The sequence below is a fragment of the Pteropus medius genome, unplaced genomic scaffold (genome assembly GCF_902729225.1).
Source record: "Pteropus medius unplaced genomic scaffold, Ma_sr-lr_union100, whole genome shotgun sequence".
In the NCBI taxonomy this organism is placed as follows: Eukaryota; Metazoa; Chordata; class Mammalia; order Chiroptera; family Pteropodidae; genus Pteropus; species Pteropus medius.
Window position 1 is genome coordinate 5,852,215 of NW_024345601.1, and position 21,765 is coordinate 5,873,979.

Sequence of the window (21,765 nt, forward strand, 5' to 3'; positions counted from 1 at the left end):
TTACAAGGAAGGACACTGTAGAAAACATAAACACTAAGTTGCTGTTTCGGGAGGTGGGGGAGAGATCCTAAAGCCAGCCCGCCCCACTTCTCTTCTCCCATACACCTCAGGGGAGCCCCTGAGCCCTAAAGTATTAGGCTTGCCTGTTCTTTCAGTCCTCCTAGAGAAACAGTTCGAATAACTAATGTTATACTATGTTTTTGATCCACTACTTCCCACTGCCCTGGCTTAATGCCTCATTCCTGCTCAGTTCCTTTTTCTCAGCCATTTGAAATTGTATATGTGTATGTGCTTGTGTGTTCATGCGTGCATGTGCATGTGTGTAGAGTTCCCTCTGTATACGACATGTAATGACGTATACATACATAAAATAATTTCTGAAGGTGTGTTTGTATTATTTCCATATTTTTAATTAGAGGATAAAGACTGGCCTTACCAGCTCAGAATTTGAATTCTCCAAAACATAGAACTCACAGCACCATAAGACATGCAATGATTTTAGCTGGTACTTAGATTTATGTATTTTAATAGATAAATGTGTTAATAAAATATAAGTATTAAATCAATTTCATGCATAAAACTAAGACATGGCTAACAAAAATATTTAATTTTTTTAAACTGAGTTGATTTAGTATGATTTCATTTATATGTGAAATCTAAAAAACAAACAAACAAAACCCAAGCTCATAGATACAGGGAACAGATTGGTGGCTACCAAAGGGGACTGAAGGGTAGGGGGCAGAAGAGAGGGTGAAACATGTATAGAGAGTCAAAAGGTAGAAGCTTCCAGTTATAAAATAAGTCCTGGGGATATAATGTACAGCCTGGTGACTATAGTTAATAATACTGTATTCCATTTTTGAAAGTTGCTAAGAGAGTAAATATTAAAAGTTCTCATCACAAGAAAAAATTTATCATAACTGTATGGTGACAGATGTTAACTAGACTTATTGTGATCATTTTGCAAGATATACAAATATTTAATCATTATGTTGTATACCTGAAACTAATACAATGTTGTATGTCAATTATATCTAGAAAAGAAAAAAGAAACAAGAAAAAAAAACTGAGTTGATTTAAATAAAAATTTCAAGTAAATAATAAATAGCTCAGGCCATATGCAAATCTGGCCAAAATTTTGAAGATGCTACTGTAAAGGCAAGTTAGAGAAACCAAATACAAAAAATCCTATGGGGCCTTTGAGAATTTAGGCTTTCACTTCAGAGTATATAAAATCCAAAACCAAAGAGTTTTTCTTTCTTTGAACTTATCAAAGTGAAGTTCTGAAAGCATGTCATTGTTCTGCTTCCTTTTTGTGCTTATCCCAGGTGATGTAATCGTTAGCACCAGAAATGGCCTGTTAGTAGTGTTCCCTGGAGAATTCCTAGTTCACGCTATAGGAAGGGTCTCTGGTGCATTCCCAAGTAGGTGTGCTGAGGGCCTCAGTTCTCATGCGGATACCCAGTCACAGAAGTATCAGGACCAGAATTAGAAACAAATATGACATGAATATACTGTCCCTGCCCTGAACAAAACCAAAATGGCCGAGCTCCAGCAAAGGCCTAGCTGTTGGAGTAGTACGGTCCTGTTCAGTCTCCTCCCGGGAACCTCGACAGGTCGGACAACCTCACTGTGCCTCTTCACTAAAATGGGGTTAATGAAACCCGCCTGGCTGGGTTGGTACGAGGAGCGCATGGGCTTAGATATGTAAAGTGCTTAGAACAGGGCCTGCCACATATAAGTGCTGTATAACTGTTCGTCATTAAAAATGAATGAATTAATTTTAAAAAGATGTAGAGAATGAGTAAGATTTTACCCTTGGAAACCTTTTAATGACGTTCAGTGTTCAATTGTGTTTTTAAAAGGTTTTGTGTTTTGTGGGTTTGTTTTATTTTTTTTGATTATTTATTCCCCCTTAACATTCTGACTTTTAAAATTAAGTATGTTGACCCCATCCATCCATCATTTGACTGTTTCATGCAGAGGCAATGTTTTCTAGAATAAACAGTCACATTTAGGAAATAGTGTGGCTACTACTAAATTCTCTTGGTGAGCCATTGGCTTTAAGAAGGTTAAGGTAAAAAGTATCAATTTCGAAAGAGTCTATTCTATTTAGTTTTAGATCTTTGAAGGAAAATCTGATTTTAATGTATATAGATAGTTTATATTATTCACTTTATATTTTAGAAGAATCGTTGCTGCTTCCCCCACAAAAAATCGGTTTTTGTTTTCCATCCTCCTTAAGGGTCTTCTGGGGTCCTGAGTGCATTTAGCAAGGCCTCGTGCCCTCTGTGACCAGCAGGGCAGGGTCTTGACACCCAGAATAGACCCCTGTTGACTATGCAACTTGCTGGTGGTCGCTGCCAGTTCATTTCAGCAGCTGAGATGACTCGTGCACACACAGGTCCCACTGGGAACAAGTCTCCTCTGAGTTGGCAGGCTCCAGAGAGCCTGGGAAGAGAGAGCGTGCTGAGGCGTGGCTCCTTGAGTTCTCCAGCTTCTCACCCTTCCTGTTCCCTCTGCCTCCTGACCTTTTCTTAGAATAGAATTCATTAGTTATTTAAATCATTCCTTCTTCCTGGCCATTTTCATTTTAATCCCCAATCTAGTAGCTCCAGTGATCTGTTCATTGTGGGATGAAGTAATGGTGACCCTTGTTAAAGGAATGGTCAGGATAGGGTTCAGGGATGGAACTGGGGGGGGCGGGGCATGGAGGTGATTCATCAGTGGTTCTCAAATGCTCATTTTCTGATCTCTGATGGGACCCAAGGAGTTTTCCTTCACTGGCTTTAAAATGAGAAAAATAGATAGAGCTTTCTATTAAACTAAAATATATTTAATTCAAAAGGACTGTCTTTTATATCTTTTTTCAGGGGGAATTAAAAATAACTTTCTTTTATGAAATATCTGTAAGAATAGGTAAATATATAGGGTGTTTTTCTTTGTTTACATTTAATTTTTTTGATTAACCGTGTTGAGGCATATTTTACATACAGTGAAATGCAGACATTTCATGTGTAGTTTCATGAGTTTTGACATCTGTATATACCCAAGTAACCAATCAAGATTTAGGACTTTTCAGTCATTCCCGCAAGTTTCTCGTGCTCCTTTATAGTCAGTGTCCAGGCCCAGCTTCTAGGTGAGCACTGATCTGCTTCCTTCCTGCAAACACAGATTAGTTGTGTCTGTTCTCATCTGCCATGTAAATGGGGCCAGGCAGCATTTTCTTTTGTGTCTGGATGGTTCCATTTAACATATGTTTTGGAAATTATCCATGCAGTTGAGTGTAACAATAATTTGTTACTGTGTATTGCTAAATAGAATCCCATTGTATAGATGTCACAATTTGTGGATTGGTGTTTAATGTCCTTATTTGAAAATATAGAAAGTTCCTATCTCCATGTTGCATCTCTTCCCTCTTTATTTTACTGACCTTTGAAAGATACAGACCTGGGAACCCCCGGTCAGGCATCAGGCCTGTTGTCCTTGAACTTACATCTTCCAATGGGTCCCACTAGCACATCCTTCTGGGACTGTGTCCACATATGCTTCAAGAGATGTCTGTCCCACCAGCTGAGGTCAGAGACAGGCAGAGAAGCTGAGAGTGTGCCAGTCTGGCTTTTTTCTGAGAACTCATTCTGTGCTGAGTATTGCGAATGTCACCTACTGGTCAACAGAATGTACCTGTACAATCTGTGCTTGCACTATATGGCTGCTGTCACAGGAAATACCACTAACTGGACTACAATAGTCATTTTAAAACTCCTGCTTCAAGTGCTTTTCAGTGATTGTTATATGAAGTCAATTACACTGCATTATATGTGCCATTTCTAGTTAGCTAGGACCAGAGTGGGTAGAATTTAATTTTTAAATTACATTTCAGCGTGATACAGAACACTGGCCTAGGAAATCTATGGTTAAGACTAATAGAGGCTGTCATACTCTTGTTATGGGAATGTTGTTTTAAATTCCCTGCCTTTTAACTTTACATATTAACATGGTAATATAAAGAAACAAGCCAATACTCATGTATTTTTTAAAAATATTTTGTTCCCTGAGAGTATTTATTCCTGTTAAAAGTGAAAGTAATCTTTCAAGATTGTCTTCCTGTCTCCTTCTTAAAGTAGTGCCATCTGCTGCAGGGCCCCTTCCCCCGCATTCTCCATTCCATCACCTGGTTTACTCCCTTCACAGCAGATGTCACAGCCTGCAGTGACACTGTTTTCTTTTTTCAGTCATGTCATGTTTATTGCTGGTCTTCTCCCCTAGATGTATGCTCCATGGGCCCTGTCAGTCTGTGCAGCACTGAGTAGAAGTTACCCAATAATATGACCCACACAGACCTGCCACAGGTGTCCTCACTGGGCATAGCTCCAGGAATTATGTGACCATGAGTTCTTTATAAGCAGTCTTTCCCCAACCCTGGGGCTCTTCATGCTCTATCTATGCTGATGGATTCCATCATTGATTAGCTATCTTACCATCTCACCCCTTGAGTTCCTCAGGATGTGGTTGGCTCTCCAGTTGTCCAGATAGAGTGGACAACCAAGCTTCTTGACTGCATCCGAGTCTGAGATAGCTGATGTCCCCATCTTCCTGCCTCCCTCCCACCTTCTCTGGTCTGCTCTCCAGTATACCAGTGCGTGCATACACGCGTAGCACACACATAAACACAGCAGCATGTGCACGCACACATGTCCTGGCTCTGGCAGTCTCCAGCGCCCATCAAATAGTTTAGTTTTGTTCTGGCTTGTACGCAGAAAGGAGTAGACGTCTGCCAACTGTCTACCCTCTGGGCGTTATCCCGAGCTCCTGGGCATGTTCCAGGACCTTCTTCCTGGGAGCACAGTTTTTAATGTTGTCCCCTGTAAGGAGCCTTCTGGCACCCTAGTCATGCTCCCCTCATACTGTTCAGGAAAGGACAAGTCCCTGCCTTTTCTCAAGTGGTTGCAGGAAGTCAGCCCTTCAGTCCAGAATCACTTTGGTCCATTTGCTGACCAGGGCTACACACTTTAACTCAAGTGCATGATGTCTGAAATACCACCTGTCCTAATTTTAACCATCTGATTTTTTTCAAAGGTACTATAGTAATAGTCTCCTTCTCTTGCCCGTCCCATGCCACTTCATTTTTCTTTAACTCCTGGTCAGTGGCCTGCAAAGGATAAAAGCAGAGAACACAGGGATAAGGAATGATATTGAATGTAACCTCAAGGAAGTTTTCCAGTACGAACTTGTAGACCACCTGCAAATAGTTCCTGTGATCATTTTCTTTTCAATCCTGAGAGCCTTCTTCCCTTTTGAGTGCAGCCCTAGAGCTGGGAAGATGCTGAGCACTGAGTACTCATATCTGTCTGGTCCTCCCTAAACGGGGGAGACCCTGAAGGTGAGATGTGGTAAACTATAAAACTTCAAATTTTGATATCTTCCTTTTACCCCTGAAGGACCATGTGACAGAGACTGCGGTGCCAGGACTGGTGACACACATTAACTTAAGGCAGCAGGAGCAAACTGGTGGTGAATGATGTGTATTATTTGGCCTGAACAGATGTTGACAATTTGGAATATATTGTCAATATTTAAAACTTGAGAGATATGACATGGAAATCCAGATTTTCCAAGTTTCTGTAAAATATCAGAAAACATGGGAAGCCTGGGCTGATGTCCCCTCAAAGCGGCACTGGCTGGATGGGAGCAGTGGGTCCTCTTGGGGTGGGGCTTGAAGCTCTGCTTTACTGCAGACCTCAAAGCTCCCTGTCCCGGAGAAGGTCACCTGATAGAGGGATAGTGTCTAGGTTCACACAAGTTCCGATTGCATTATACAAAAGGCTCATGGACCACATGAAGTCTCTGATCACACGGTTTATTAAATCAGTTTAGACACACACACAGAAGCCAAGGGAGGGAGGAGCAGCTGGATGGAACACACGACCTGAGCCTAGGGTCACATCATGTCCATCTGCCCTCTCTGTGCCACTTTAACCTTTCCCGCTGTGCTTAGCAAGAACAGAGTTTTGAGCAAGGGGCATGGGCTGACAGAGGGCGACCAGAGCAATACACACTTGCTCCATGGGAACATGGCTGGCCAGTGGCCTACTGAACAGCCTCGTTTTCACGTGCAGTTCTTGGGTAAAGCACACATGGAGCCAGGCCACTTGTCACCAAGGGTGGTCAGTAGCTGTCATAACTGTCGGCCCAGAGAGGGCATGATCATGACTTAACAATATCTGTATCTAAGTAGCATTCTTGTCTGTTCAGTCATATTTATTCTATGTTTGGCATGTCTTATAAGTTACAGGCCTATATTTAGCACATCTTATGAATTCTGTTGAGTCTCACAAGCTGCTTGCTTACTCGTTATCTGTTCAGACATTCTGTGACATTTCCCTGTATTGCATAAGCTTCCAGCTTACTTACTGGCTATGCTTAGCCCTTCTTATGAGCTTCATCCATCCTCTGTAGCAGGATTAAATATACTCAAATAATACGTAGACTCCTGCTATGCTCTCTGTTATCTTATAGTCATAGGACCTCAGAGTTTTGTTTCTGAGTGATCCCTGTAGGCAGTTGAGTTTGCAGACTCTTTTCAAGGAAGGACACGAACATCTATCAAGTACCTTCTTCTTCCTCCAAGATACTTTCCTAGACATTTTCACACAAGTGGAAAATGTAGCAAAATGGGGGTTTTACTTGCATTTAATGAATTAGGAAATTATGAGTAACTTATTTAAGGGTACACAGCGAGTAAGTAGATCCACATACCAGAAGTCCGTGTTAAATCTTAGTCTTCTGAGCCACACTGGCTCCCTCGCTTACTCATTTTAAGGCACCTTCTAAATATCACTGTTTTCTGCACTTTTTTCATGTTGTTCTAAACAGGGTGGCCATTTCCAAATCCTTGCATATTCTCAAAATTTACTGTTGTTTTTGTGTGTTTTAACTTCTTATCTTGAATTCTGGCCAAGTCACAGTCACTTTGTAAATTGGGGCTATTGTCAAGGCTTTGACAAACCTGGAGAATTTGATGGTGGATAGACCTGCCAGGAAGCATGAAGAAAATTTGTAGTTTGGGAGTTAGTTAAAGCAATCACATTTACAGAGAAATTTCTCTTTATTTGGCAGAATAAAAATAAGAGCTGTTCCAGCATATTAGATAAACTGTATACATGTACATCTTTTAGAAGTATTCCCAACTTGATAGAATATAAATGTTCAGAAGGACATTTGTATGTCGGTATCTGAATCTATCACTGCTTTTTTGTAACTTGATAGATTATCTCCCTGCATGTGTATTAGCACAGCTGAGACAAATGGAGTGTTGCTTATGCTGTGGTCCTTTTTAGATTTAAACATTCAGTTTGTGTATTACTTTTAAACATAAATAACAATTGAAATAAATAGCACTGGGACTTGAAGAATTATATTTTATCTTAAGTTTTTTTTAGGCACCCCTACCATTTCTTTGAGAACTTTGTCTTTCACTGAAAAACTTAAGAAAACATTTTTCCTTTCCTTGTCTTCACACAAAGCAACTAATCTTTTATATTGCTTTTACTTGGGCAGTTGTGTTTATCATCACAAAGTAATTGCTTCACATGTGAGAAATGATGAAGAAGAAATGAGATTAAGTCACAAACTCAGAAGAAAACCTTGTGGCCATACCTTGAATTTCCATGTCAAATTCCTTTTCTGTATAAATATATATTAATGTTTTCTCTTAATTTCAGAATTTGGGGAGTTTTACATCTCTTCCTAGAATTAATTTCTTTTCAAATAAATCACAAGATGGTTTAAATTGCTATCTGTGGATACCGTGGCCTTTCACTAATGCGTAATGAAAAGCCTTTAGGAGCATGACCATACTGCCACGAGTTACTATTTATTGAGCACCCAAGCACTCTGCTAGTTGCTTCACATTTTTTTTTTTTTTTTTTTTAGTTCATCTGCAGGTTAGGTATCGTGAGTCCATTTTACGGATGAAAAAAAACGAGGCCCGGAGGAATTGCATAATTTAGCCACAGTTACGCAGCTAATTAGGGACTATGCTAAAGCCGGGATCCAGGTCTGTCCCAATCCAGAGCTGTTTGTTATTCCATTCTCCAGTGGTGACTGGTAGAGAGTTGGCATTTTGTGCTTTGCCTCTGGGTAGCTGATGATTTGAAGGGAAATTGCTTAGACAGGCATTCTCACAATTTCCCACAATTTTAAAGTAGAATAATTTTCTCTATTCCTCCTTGCTTCAAAGAGGTGTTAGAGGAAGGGTGAAGGACTTGTTAGTAATGCTCTTGGATTTGAAAGGCATCTGTTCATCAGAAACTTAGGGTCTTTGTACATTCTTTCAAATTTACCTTCAAACTACTATACAAAGTAAGTATACTAAAATAAAGAGTATTATCCTTGTTTTGAAGATGCTGAAATTAAAGCATAACGAAATTGTTATTCTAGTTATTATAGAAGGCTGACATTTTGGTCAGCCGAAAGGCCCTGTATGATTTTGCATCACTTCATAGTTTTGTAGAGTATGACATAACGTGGTAGTCAACCTCTAGATTCCTTTCTTCATGGCATGCCAGATTCAGACCAAGTTCAGAAGCCACTTTCTTTACTTGTTGGTTATGCTCTACCCAGAGGGGTCTCCTGGATAATAAGGTAGAATAAGCTTATATCTGCATGGGTCTCCTGCTTTAAGGAATCTTCATTCTCCGATCTCCGTACACCTCCCATCCACGTTACCAACAGACAGAGGCAGATCTAGCATTGGAACTTAGACTTATGTCTCCTTGCCCAGTGCACTGGATTTAAGACTGCGCTCCTCCTGCTGGGCTCAGCTTCTTCCCTCAGGTGCCATTGAGATAGAATTTGTGGAGTTAGTAGAGCTGTTGGTTCATGGAGCCCAATGCAGTGGAGGCGGGGGAGCCTGCTCAGTTTAGGAACTCCTTATGCATTTCGTGGACCTGATTCAAGGGGCAGCTACTTCATTGCCCCCTGGAACCCCTAGATGGTCACTGACACAGTCTCTTTTCCTTTATGTCCACTTGGCTGTAGACCTCAGCACTTTTTGGATTCCCCAGAAAGAAAAGTATGTAAACTTTTCTGAAGTTTCCCTAGAGGAGCCAGAGAGTGAGGTACATTGCACATCTCATAGCAAATAACTGCAAATACCCCATTAGACAATTATGTTCTCCTCAAAGCATCAGCATTCTCTCTCCTCCTTCCTAGATATCTTTTGGAAGCTCCAACTGCTGCCCCCTTGTTAAATAGAGGGATTCAACTCCAGCTCACATCCTTGGCTTTTACACTCAAGCTTTCTTACCCAAAGGACCATGACATTTCTTCAGTATGTATGCAGAGAAAATGAAAACACTAATTTGAAAAGATATGTGCACGCTTTGTTTATTACAGCATTATTTACAATAGCCAAGATTTGAAAGCAACCTAGGTGTCCATTGATAGATGAATGGATAAAGAAGAAGTGGTACATATATTCAATGGAATATTACTCAGCCATAAAAAAAAAAAACAATGAAATCTTGCCATTTGTGACAGCATAGATGGATCTAGAGGGTATTATACTAATTGAAATAAGTCAGACGGAGAAAGACAAATGCTGTATGATTTTCTCTGTTGACTCTAAAAGCAAAATGAACAAAACAAAAATAGACTCCTAGATGCAGAAAAGAAATTGATGGTTGCTAGAGGGGAGGAGAGTGGGGAATGGCAAAAATGGTGAAGGAGATTAAGAGGTACAAACTTCCAATTATAAAATGTCACAGGGGTAGTGTGCAGCACCGGGAATGTAGTCAGTAATATCATAACAACTCTGTGTAGTGACAGATGGTTACCAGACTTATAGCTGTGATCGCTTCATAAAGTATATAAATGTCGAATCATTATGTTGCACACCTGAAACTAATATAATGTGTGTGTCAACTATAATTAAAAAATTAAATAATTTAAAAAACAAAAAAACTAAGGATTATGACACTAATAACCAAAAGTCTCTTAAGTTAACAGGACCCACTCTCTACAGGCAATTCAGAGATCACGGTTCGTTTCTTGCTGTGTTTTTTAGGAGTTTCACAACCTGCACTCATTCTTACCCTCCCCAAATTGTTTATCACAGTATTTCTTCTAAATCGATAGACTCCTTTCTCCAAAAGGAATTTGGCAAATGACATTTTTTCTTTCTTTGTTTTACAATTCTTTACCCTCCCCCCTAATGCCTATACTCTAAAAATTTTAAACAATTACTGGTAAGTCAGGAAAGAATTAAGATATAGTCACTCGGCTGCCCGCATTTCACAATAGGAAGGGCATTGAAAAATGTGGAAATTTATTGAAAAGAGACTGGACTCCCCTTCCTCCCTTCCTTCCTTCCTTCTTTCCTTCCTTCCTTCCTTCTTTCCTTCCTTCTTTCCTTTTTTTCTTTCTTATTTAACAAATATTTATTTGGTACCTGTAATATATTTTTTAAAAGCTCATAGTCTAAGTATCAAGCTGTTGAGGGACAGAAAAGATGAATAAGCAGTTCATGTACTCATGGATCTGCTAAGTGGGGGTAGAGAAACATGCAGAAAAGTAGGACGGTGCAGAGGAAAGGAGGTCATTAAGGGATGATCAAGAAGACTTAACATTTTTATTTGCCTGAGAAAGATGGGTGGATTTCAGTGATTGGAGATGAGAGTGAGAGGCACAGAGGGCATTCTGGGTAATGGAAACACCAGGACAGAGGCCCAAGGGCAGACAGGTACAGATGATGTATTGGTAATAGGAAATAGTGCAGACTAAGGCCAGCCTTGGGGAGGGGCTCTCAGGCAGAAGTGAATAAGGAAGATTATGTATATTGCAACAGTGTCTTTTTGAGATAGGCTGAAAAGGTAAGATGCTCAGGGAGTTGGTCTTAGGCAACCCTAATCATCTCAGTAAAATAAGATTGTTGTACGTTAGGATTGAAAATTGTGAACATTTTGAAATACTCATCACAAAGAATGTAATTTGGAAGGATTTCCAAGAGTGACCTTGTCCAGTTAAAACTGCATGAATTTCATGCCGATGCAGTCTGCCTTTCCTGGGAGGGGTGATGTTCTTCAAGGAGGAAAGCTCTCATTATCGGTTGCCTGATTTGGGGGATTGTTCTGATGGGGACCCACCAGAACGTCTAGGCAGCTAGGGATTTTAAGATGTTAGTATCCCACTGGCACGAAGACTGACCTGGTTTCCAGTCTGGGCACATACGTGAGTGATTAGAAGAAGTGAGCTAAGAGACCAGGAGAGGTTATCGGCAGTCACAGTGAAGACAAACAGTGAACGCTGGGTGAGCATGCCTATCGGAAATCCAGAAGCACTGGTGCTGTCTGTCCTCAGAAAGATTTGGCAATCCTAGAAGTTGACCAGGGACAGGAGTAATTGAATGGCAGTCTGTGCTATCAATCGGGTATCGCTGTGATTAATGGGAGTGTTGGCTTCTTTTACCACCTTCGGTTTAGTTGCGTCTGCAACAGTTGTCTGAAGAGATTTTAATTAAACTCAATGCATTAATGCACGTTACTAAACAGATTTAAACATTTGGAAAGTATTTTGTTTCTTCAAACATGTTCATAGTTTTGTTGATTCATAAGATTATGTTTTGCAAAAATATGTCAACTTTTTTTAGTATATACTAGGTTGATATAAGATCATTTCCTCCAAACTGTTACTAAATACAAGGACATTTATATTTTCGTACTTGACATAGTTTCTCCAAATGTTGTTAAAAAGTAAGTATTGTTAAAGAGAACTCTATAAGTAACTGTTTAAATGGGGGCCAGATTATTCTTTGGATAAAAACTGTTGATTTTACTCTATACACAGATAGATATACACAGCAAATATATATTGAAGACAGATCTTAAAAATAACAATTCTTAAATCAGCAAAGTATGTATATAATATAAATTTGTGGAAAGCACTCAAATAAGAATTGTTTATAAGTAAATGCAGTTCATCTTGTGGATTTATTTATGGTGTTTAAATTGTACTTGATCATTTTATGGCCTGGAAAAGATGAATTTGTATCTGTAGAACCATTTAGTGAGAGAGAAGTGATAAAATTTGCTCCTCAAAGATAAGAAGCAGTGATGCCCGACATTCTCAACATCAAAGAAAGTAATTGAGAGTTTTGATCTGATTTATTTGTCATGGCGATCCTCTCTCTATCCTCATCCCACGCCAAATTTTAATTGGGGGTAAAATAGGACTTAAACACATATTCCTCCTTTCTGTGTAGTTTTTCCAAACCTCGTATGTGCCATGTCTCCAGCTCTATGTGTGAAAGCATCTTTGTTATAGAGAAAGGATTTGATCATTTCCTATGGAGAGATGACACCTATGGTTGCCTTGCTAGCCATTTCTGTCATGGCTAGTGATGATCTCCATTCTTCGTCATCATTGTCCTCACTTTGTTTACATGTTGATAGACAAGGGGGAGATTTAAATGTTCTATGTATAAAGTAGGAAGTTTGAGCCTTTGTAATCCTTGTATTTAACCTGAACTCAGGTTAAACTCAAGAGTGAAGAATTTGGAAATCCATCTGTTCCTCGCTATAGACTTGTGTTACAAATAATATCGAGAATGCACCATATTCTCAGTGTAGGTGAAAAAAACATACCATTGTGTGAATAATTTAATTAATATGATTCAGATGAATCTCAAAGAAACCACCAGAACAGAGTAATTGCAGCCAAGATTGCAGCAGGCCTTGTTCTCCATTTCGACTGATCTGGGCCACGCCTGGAATCCTTACCTGATTTGAAGAGCAAAATAATCTTAACTGCATCTCTCAGAAAACCACCAGCCTCGAGAATAGTGCCTGACACATAGTGGTAGCCCAATAAATGTTTATTTCTACAAGAGAGTCCTCTCACTACTACCTCAATAACTGCCAAAGGCTCATTCCCTTAAAAGGCTTAAAATCTTGTAGGGTAAAGAGACATTTACACCATTAATATCAGTTATATAAATTAATTAGTATAACATTAGTTGTATAATTAATGTCCTGTGATGTATGCCCTGATCATAGTGTGAACTGCATGGTAAGGAATCATGGAGGAGAGAATGATTCTTCCAGAGGGAGGAGCTGTTGTGTGGGTGTACCCTCCGCTCCCCTCCCAGAGGCCGAACAGGTATTCTCTAGTCACAGAACAGAGTATATGACCGAGACCATTCAAAAGACTCTTCCATAAATCGACAGATGTGCCATATTTCTTTGTCGGTAACTTGTCTAAAGTGTGAGATTTTTAATCCACTGGGAGCTGGGGTTAGAAAGCTAGTGTTGGATCAGCCTGGAAAAAGCCCCGAATGCCATGGTAAGGTCTTTGGCCTTGGAGGGGGTGGGTGGGAAGGTATTGAGATGTGACCATATCTGATTTACAGCAGGATGCTCAGACTTTAACCTGCATCAGAATCCCTTGGAGGGTTTGTTAAGACATAGGTCGCTAGACCCCACTCCAGAGTTTCCGATTAAGTAAGTGTGAGTAAGACCTCAGGACTTGCGTTTTAACAAGTTCCTAAGTGAAACTGATGCTGCGGGACAGGCATCACACTTTGAGAACTACCAGTTTAAACTATAGACTTCAACACTGAGGGCATAAGTCATTGAGATCTGTATGTGAGTTTATTAATGTGAATTTATTAAAATATCAAGTAAGATATAAGGCAACAAAATAAATCATTACCCAGAATGTACCAATAATGATCTTCATTGTTTAACACTTTAGAGAACTTATTTTTTACACAGCGTTAATGGTTACAGAGAATCTGCTGCCTCTTCTTTAATGATGAGACTCCTGGAGTCACCAGGGTTACACAGTGAAAACAGAGACCCCTCTGATACCATTACTGACCTCATTCAGCACAATTAAAAAATAAAAAATAAAAAAATAAAACATGTGCACATCTTCGAATAGCCCTCTCCACCTTGGGCCGTCTTTCTCTGTCTTTTCCCGGATATGCATACATGCCATGGTAGCATCCCATGTCCCAGTATAAGCACTAGGGGTGATGTCAAGAAAGCAGAAGGAAGTGCATTGGATGCTTCTGTGGGCCCTCTCAGGGGTTTTATTTTCTTCTTACTGTCTTGTCATCTTGTGCCCTAATGCCCTTAATATCTACTGCCCAGAAAATCACTTAGCTGTGTCATGTCCTCCCACTGGTTTGCTTTATGCATGTTGTTAGAAAAATTGGCATTCCTTATAAGTACGAAACTCAAAGTTGTGAGGTAAGTTTAGAGCAGCCATTTCATTAATCAGAGATTTCACAAAGTAGTTTAATATTAATGAGCTGTGGAAGTGACAGAACTTCAGACCAAAGCCCCACGAGGTAGGTGTCCAGTTTACCTTATCCTAATTTGGCTTGAGGCTTTCTTGAGGGCTTTTTTCACACAGAGAGATGAAAAAAGGCATTGCTGGTTCATTGTCAGTAAGAGCATGAGTGTATTTAAGCCCCCATCTCAGGGCTCCATATTCCAAACTCTTCTCAGAATGCCTGTGATGTGTCAAGGACTCTTCTAAGGTGCCATAAAAACCAGCTAAAAATCTCTGCTCTCCTGGAGTTTGTATTCTAGTAGGAAAGAGACAACAAACAAACAAACAAACAAACAAACATATAGAAACCCATATATAAGTAATGTTAGGTAGTAAGAAGTGTTTAGTAGGAAAATAGAGGAGTAAGTAGTGTGGAGATGGAAAAAGGGGGATGCAGTTTTCGATGGTGTATCCAGATATCCAGAAAAGGCTTCACTTAGAAAGTGGCTTTTGAGGAAAGACTTGAAGGAAGTGAGGGAACTAGTCTTGTGAAAAGAGGATGCCAGAAAGAGGAAAAATCACATACAAAGTCCCCGAGGCCATACTTACTATGTAGCATATTTGATGTATTCTAGATACACGAAGGCCCAGACTGAGCAAGGGAGAGAGTGGCTGAAGATGAAACCAAGAAGGAGAGAGATCACAGAGATCCTTGTAGGTCGATAAAAGAACTTGAATTTGTATCTTGGATGAGATGAAACACTTTGGGAGGGTATCCTATTGGAGCAAAGGACCAGCCTCATCTGACTTAATTTTTAACAAGACCGTTTTGACAACCATGTTGAGAAAAAAACAAACAAACAAACAAAGGGAAAATTAGAGAGAGGGAACAAAAACAGAAACAAGGAGACCAAGTAGGAGGCCGTTAAAAACAATTTGAGCAAGACATGATAGTGGCTTAGAGCAAGATGTGAACAGTGGAGATGATAAGAAGTGGTCAGATTCTCATTATTATTTGAACTTTGTCAGAAGGAATTTGCTGACTGATTGGATGAGAGGTGTGAGAGAAAAAGGAGCATCAAGGATGATGCCAGAGTTATTGGATTGAACAAATAAAAGAATGGCATTGTCGTTTATTGAGATGGGGAAGTGGGAAGGGGATTGAGTTTGGATGAGAATAATTTTGCAGAATTTAGCCAGGTTAAGTTTGAGATGCACGTTACACATCCAGGTAGGAAGACATATCAAGTAGGCCATAGGATATATGAGTCTGGGTTCAGGAGAGAAATAAGCATCTAGGGATGAGATCACCAAAAAAATGAGTATAGATATAAAATAAAACATATTCAAGGACTAAGCCCTGGGGCACTTTGATCTTCAGAGGTCAGAGACATGAGGAGAAATCCTAGCAAAGAAAATTCAGATAAAAGAATGTAGCAACCTGGAAGCGAAATGAAAAAGGTGTTACCAGGAGGATCTGTCAGCTATGTCAAATCCTGCCAATAGATCAAGTAAGGTCAAGACCAAGTATTAACCAGTGGATTTAGCAACATAGGGGTTGCCGATGACCTTGTTAATAGTATTAAAGTGGTTTCAGTAGAATGCTGAGTAGATTGGAGTGGATTCAAGGGGTATGGGAGGAAAGAAATTAATGACATTAAGAATAAACCCTTTCAAGAAAGAAATGGAGTGGTAGTTGGGAAGGGAGGTGTTGATGGGAGTTTAATGAAAGAAAGAATAGTTTGTTTAAATGCTATTGAGAATAATCTAGTAGAGACTGGGAATGTGTTGGTACAGGAGAGAGAAGAGAAAATTGCTTATTACAATGTCCTGCAGGCGGCAAGAGGGATGGAATTAAGTGTTTCAGAACAGGGGTTGGCCTTGCCCAGGAGCACTGATCTGTATCTCAGGCCTGGTAACAGGAAGAATGATGAAGTACAGGGCAGATAGTGACAGATGAGTAGATTTGGTTGAGAGTGCTTGTGGAAATGTGTTTTTGATTGTTATTTTCTCGGTGAAATAGGAATTAAGGTTATCAGTTGAGAGTGAGGACAGGGCGAGAGACGATGAAGGCTTGAGGGGAAAGATGTAGTAAACTATTTAGATAACTATTATCGAAGAGAAAGGAAGAGCGAATGGAATTGGGAAATGTGCCATGACTGGTGGGAGGCATCTAAGCTGACTTGAAGGTAGTGATTATGACTTAAAATTAGACCAGTTCATTAGATGGTGTGTTTTTCTTCAACCACATTGTGTTCAGAAGGTACAGATTGGTAAGAAGGAGACAAATTTAACCAGAGTTGTGGTTTAGCTTAGTCTTAGGGTAGAACAGAGATTTGAGGTTGAATTCAAAGGAAGAGTTATAATGATCACTATGTTTTTCAAATTGAGTGAGAAAGGAGCAAGGGCAGAGGTCAAGGAACAAGAGGTCAGGGTATTAGAGGGATCATCTGTTGGTTAACAAAATTATCAAGAATGATGACAGGAGTTCCATAGTCCCATAGTCCATTGGAGCAGATGACACTGAGCAGAACCTTAAACCTTTGAGGAATTGGGGAAGTGACTAAGGCAAATTGGTACCTGCAAGAAAGGTGAGTAGAGTGGCAGGATCTGAAGGCATGAGCTTCACAGCGAAGGGATTTTAGAAAAGGTGGAGGAGCAGTGGTTTGGAAGTTGGACTGAAGAACAAGAATGTCTGCCCACCTCCCGGCACAATGGGATGAAGAGTGTTGAGAGAAAACAGTCCCTGCTTGAGAAGGCTGCACAGAAAGTGGTTCCTCAGCCAGCTTTCAGATGAAGGGCATGCTCCCGGAAGGCGCTGAGGATCTAAGGGATCTTGCTGATTGCCCATGAGTTCAAGAGCTACAGTGGAAGAATTTCAGGGCAAGGATGGAGAGCCAGGGGCATTAGAATCTGGGGGATGAGGGTCACCTAACATTCTTGGGTAACTTTCTCTGGAATCCAAAGTCCCAGGATAGGATGGTCTCACCTATGAGCATCCTACGTCTTATTATTCCCACGTCACGGGTGTGATTCCATTAATTTTCTGAACTTTCTTGGCAGGTCGGCCGCATCATGCCCACATCTGTTCCAGTTCTCTCTTTGACACCGGTGTGTGTCCAGCCAAGGAAGCATATTGCTCTGCCCTTGCCCTAAGAAAGCCATCACACCCCTGCTGATTGTGCTGGCCTTGCTCACTGTGCTCAGTGGGATCGGGTCTGTTGAGGCATGAACCAGAGAGAAAGGATCCCCAGCTTAGCTGCCAGCAGCAGCATTTCCCAAGCTTGAGTGACTTGCATAACCAGCTTTAAAAACTTACAGCTGCAGAGCACCTGTACTATTTTTACATAATAAGTTTTGTAAATACACTTAACTTTTGTTCTTATAAAAATATCTTTTTAGAGGAAACTCAAAAGAAACATATCAATTTAAACAATTGTGAATAATGAATACAGAGCCAGAATGATGAAAATAAAAAATGACCATCCTTATACACTCCCAAATCATCTCATTTGCCACTTTGGGAAATGAGTGAACCAGAGAATGACTAAGAGTCAAGACTCACTCTTCCTCTGAAACAACCCACATGTGTATCCTGTGTACTGATGCGTCTACTTTCCTGCTTGTCCCCTGTGATTAAGTTGCTGGAGAATCAGGTTGAATTATTGTGCTCAAGAAGTTTATTTCTCTAAAGTGTGGGATAAGGCTTCCCATACAGACCGATGGCTCATGCAAAGGTCCTGAGATGGAAGGAATATGTGCACTTAGGGAGTGTGGCATGAGTGAAGATACCTAGTGGAAGAGAGGCTTGAGGTGAGTTTGCTGCTGGCAGTGGTTAAAAATTAAAAAATTGGGCCTTTAAGGTTGAAAATGTGAGTCTTTTCTAAGATCAATGTGAAGCACTAGGGAGGGTCTTAAGTGGGAAGGTGAAATGATTGGATTTAAGTTTTTAAAAACTTTCCTGTCAGTTGTACAGAGAAAAGATTGAAGGAGGTAAATATGATACAGACAACTGGGAGAGGCCCTGGCAGAGGCCACATGTGACCCGATTGTCTAGGGTAAGATGGTGGTTATGGTGAAGGATGGATGAATAGAGCTCTAAGCAATGTTTAAGAGATAAATGGAGAGCAGGAGCTAGTGCTTGTTCTACTGTGGACATGGTGTGAAGAAGGGGATGGAGATGGCTTCAATGTCTGTCTGGCATAGCTTGGTGGAAGGTGGTGAAATACACTGAGGTGGAATACCAGAGAAGAACCAAGTTCTAATGAGAATATGTCGAGTTCAATTTTAGACACATTGAATTCTAGGTTCCTGTGCGACATCCAAAAAGAGATATCTCTAGGTTGGATACTTGGATCTGCAGTTCAGAAGAAAGGTGGGAACCGAGATAGGAATTTGAGACTCATTAGCCTGGCTTTTGGTGTGATTCTAAAGGCTGGCATTGTCTACCAGCTTCTGTTTGTCACTGTGACCTCAGTATGTGAGCTGTGTGTACCAGAGTTTCCACCCAGCTCATTCAACAGCAACTACAGGTGAAGGGCTGGATTGAGAATTCTTCCTCTGAAATAAAGCAAAACGTATTGTTGTGTGTTCATATTAATAATCATTGAGATACAGAAAGATTTTTTTTCTCCTTTTCCTACCCTCCTCATTTTTCTTCTTCTTCTCCTTTCTCCTTCCTCCTCTTTCTGTCTTCTTTTCTCTGCTTTTCCATCTCTCTCAATCTCTCTCTCTCTCTCTCTCTCTCAATCTCTTTTCCCCTCCTGTCTACTCCGATGGCATCTGGTGACCTGTACCAACATTTTGTATGGGCACACTGCCATGACAGAAAGGTCACCCTGTGGGATTTTCTTTGTGCAACCCAAGTTGAACGTTGAGGGATACTTTTCAAAAGTCATTAAGAGGTAACTGTCTCTCACTTTACATAGGCACGTGCTGCTTATAACCAGGTTTGGGAACCAGAGACACATGCTTAAGTAGAGAGCAATTATTATTTATAAGTCTTATTTATGCAGCTAGATTAATGTTTTCAATTCTGGAGAAATTTTGCATGCTAATCACTATTCGTTAATTTTTAAATCATTTAAAACAAATTTTAGTCACTTTTTCCTCTAATTAATGCTGATTTATTTTGATTTTTCTGGTTCATAGATTACTGTCCTAGATGAGACGTGGACTGTATTCAGGCGTTACAGTCGTTTTCGAGAAATGCATAAAACATTGAAGTTAAAGTATGCAGAGGTAAGTTATAAAATAATTATCTCCAATTAACATTTGTTTTATAAAGTAAATGAATTGATTGCATTATCAGTGTCCTTCTTTTAGGTATTAGCTTATAAGTGTTACCAAGTTTTATTGCAATTACTCACCTGTCAAAGATATCTTTTTAATTTTTATCCTTTGTTTTATTTTTATTCTACATATTTTAAACATTTTCTGAACATAAGATTTGAAAGTGATAGTAAATGAATTCTTTTTCATAAATTTTATGATAAATTTTAAATATTTTAATCAATTTACAACTTCTCAGCAATAAATTCCTCAGTATAGATTTACCCTTTTTTTCTGTTGAAAAAGGCTACATTAATGTTTATACTTCCACTTAATGAGAAGTAAAGTCATAAAAGTTAATTTAGCATCAAACATGGAGTAGAAGTAGATGATAAGTCTGAAATTATTAGGCGCAAGTAGTCATTTCATACATCAGATCAGATATCCAGAGTGTATTGATATGTTAGTAATTTTTTTTCTTTTTTGGACAAAGACTAGTTTTTAAAATACTATTAAGCAAAAAAGAAAGAATCTTAAAATTAATGTGTATCTTCTAAGTGAATGTATTTATTATTATCATTATTTTCACTTCAACTGAAGGAAACCTTGTATACACACAGCTCTTTTGGAATTTTGGGTCAAATTAACTGAAAATCTTTCAGTAGTCACTATCTAATTAGGCTGCTTTCCCTAAGTGTTGTTTTTCAGCACTATTTTTATAGTTTCTTATGACAGTCTTAAAAGTGATTTTGTAAGACATAGTATTTCCTTAACACTTGATACCTTCCACCCTTTCTTATCAAATATACAATATAAGGAGAAATACCTTTTTGTAAATATAATGGTTCCTTGACATGTAGAAAATCTTGAGTCCGGGTGAATTTAAGCTATCATAATAGTATTCTATTTAAAATCGAAGAAACTTCAGGTATGAATTATAGTTCAGTGTTCCCATGAGGCTTTAGTTCCAGAAGTAACTGCTTCAAAGTCAAGTTTGTTTCTACAATTTACTCTTCATGTCCCAAGTTAATGTTGACAATAAAAAGTGGAAGTTTTGTGTACATATTAAATGTACAGAGCAACTTGTTTTTTAAGTGAGCTTTGTAGCTCATGAACTGCTTGGTTGTAAGTTACTATGTCAGTACTTTAATAGTGTATAGTTATTCATTATATGCAAAATTCCCACATTAATAGATGGAAAAAATAATTTACTTGAAACAAAAGCACACAAACTTTACAAGAATTTTATATGCATACATACAAACATATATGTGCATATATATGAATTATAGACATATTATTCATTCCATGATTTATTTCATATCAGTTATTTCAGTGCCGTCAGTTCCGTGCCATTCTATGTAGGCACATTTTTTAGATTCCAGTAATACAGTAGTGACAAGAGCAAAGGTGTCTTCTCTTATAAATCTTAAATTCATATGGGGACAGACTGACAATAAACAAGGAATGTATAATAATTAATTCTTAAGGAGTGTGCATGTCATGTGGCAGTTAAATGAGGTTTTATCTTATAGGAAAAATATTAATAAGATGTGATGGAGCAGAAAATGTTGGGCACTTTACTATAAGATCATTTCAGGGTGGGCTCTTTGAAGAAATAGCCTTTTAATTAAATGATGTGAGAGAATTTAAATGAGTTTGCAAAGAAATTACACACAGTACTAAATCATTGTTTTCAAACAAAACTTTAGAACAAACAGAAGCAATCTTTTTTAAAATTTTATTTTATTATTAGTTTCAGGTATACAGTACATTGGTTAGACATTGATATAGTTTATGAAACGATCTCCCTGATTGCTCTTTCTCTCCTCTGGCTCTCCACCTAGCCATTACATTATTGCCGAGTGCATTCCCTATGCCATGTTCCCCATCCCCATGACCATCTATCTGTTGACTACTAATATATACTTCTTTAATCCTTCACCTCTTTCTCCTCTCCCCTCTGGCCGTCACCAGATTGTCCTTTATATTTGTGAGTCTGTTTTAGATTTGTTTGTTTTTTTTGTTCCTTAGATTCCACATATAAGTAAAATCATATGGTGTTTATCTTTCTCTGTCTGACTTATTTCACTCAGCATAATAACCTCTAGGTCCATCCATGTCATTGTGAATGGTAGGATTTCATTTTTTTAAATGGCTGAGTAATATTCCATTGTCTATATGAACCATAGCTTCTTTATCCAATTGCCTGTCGAT

At 39.1% G+C, this 21,765-nt stretch overlaps 1 protein-coding gene across 4 annotated transcripts in view; it reads left to right on the plus strand.

Moving 5' to 3' along the window:
- KIF16B (kinesin family member 16B) overlaps positions 1 to 21,765 on the plus strand; it is a 276,301-nt gene that overhangs the window by 202,401 nt on the left and 52,135 nt on the right. For 3 of the 4 annotated variants that reach the window (XM_039874451.1, XM_039874452.1, XM_039874453.1), the window contains exon 24: positions 19,429 to 19,518. In XM_039874451.1, coding sequence (XP_039730385.1) covers positions 19,429 to 19,518 — 90 coding nt within the window. Of the gene's footprint in view, positions 1 to 17,340; positions 17,579 to 19,428; positions 19,519 to 21,765 lie in introns of those variants that run through there. The other variant, XM_039874454.1, reaches the window with a different exon arrangement.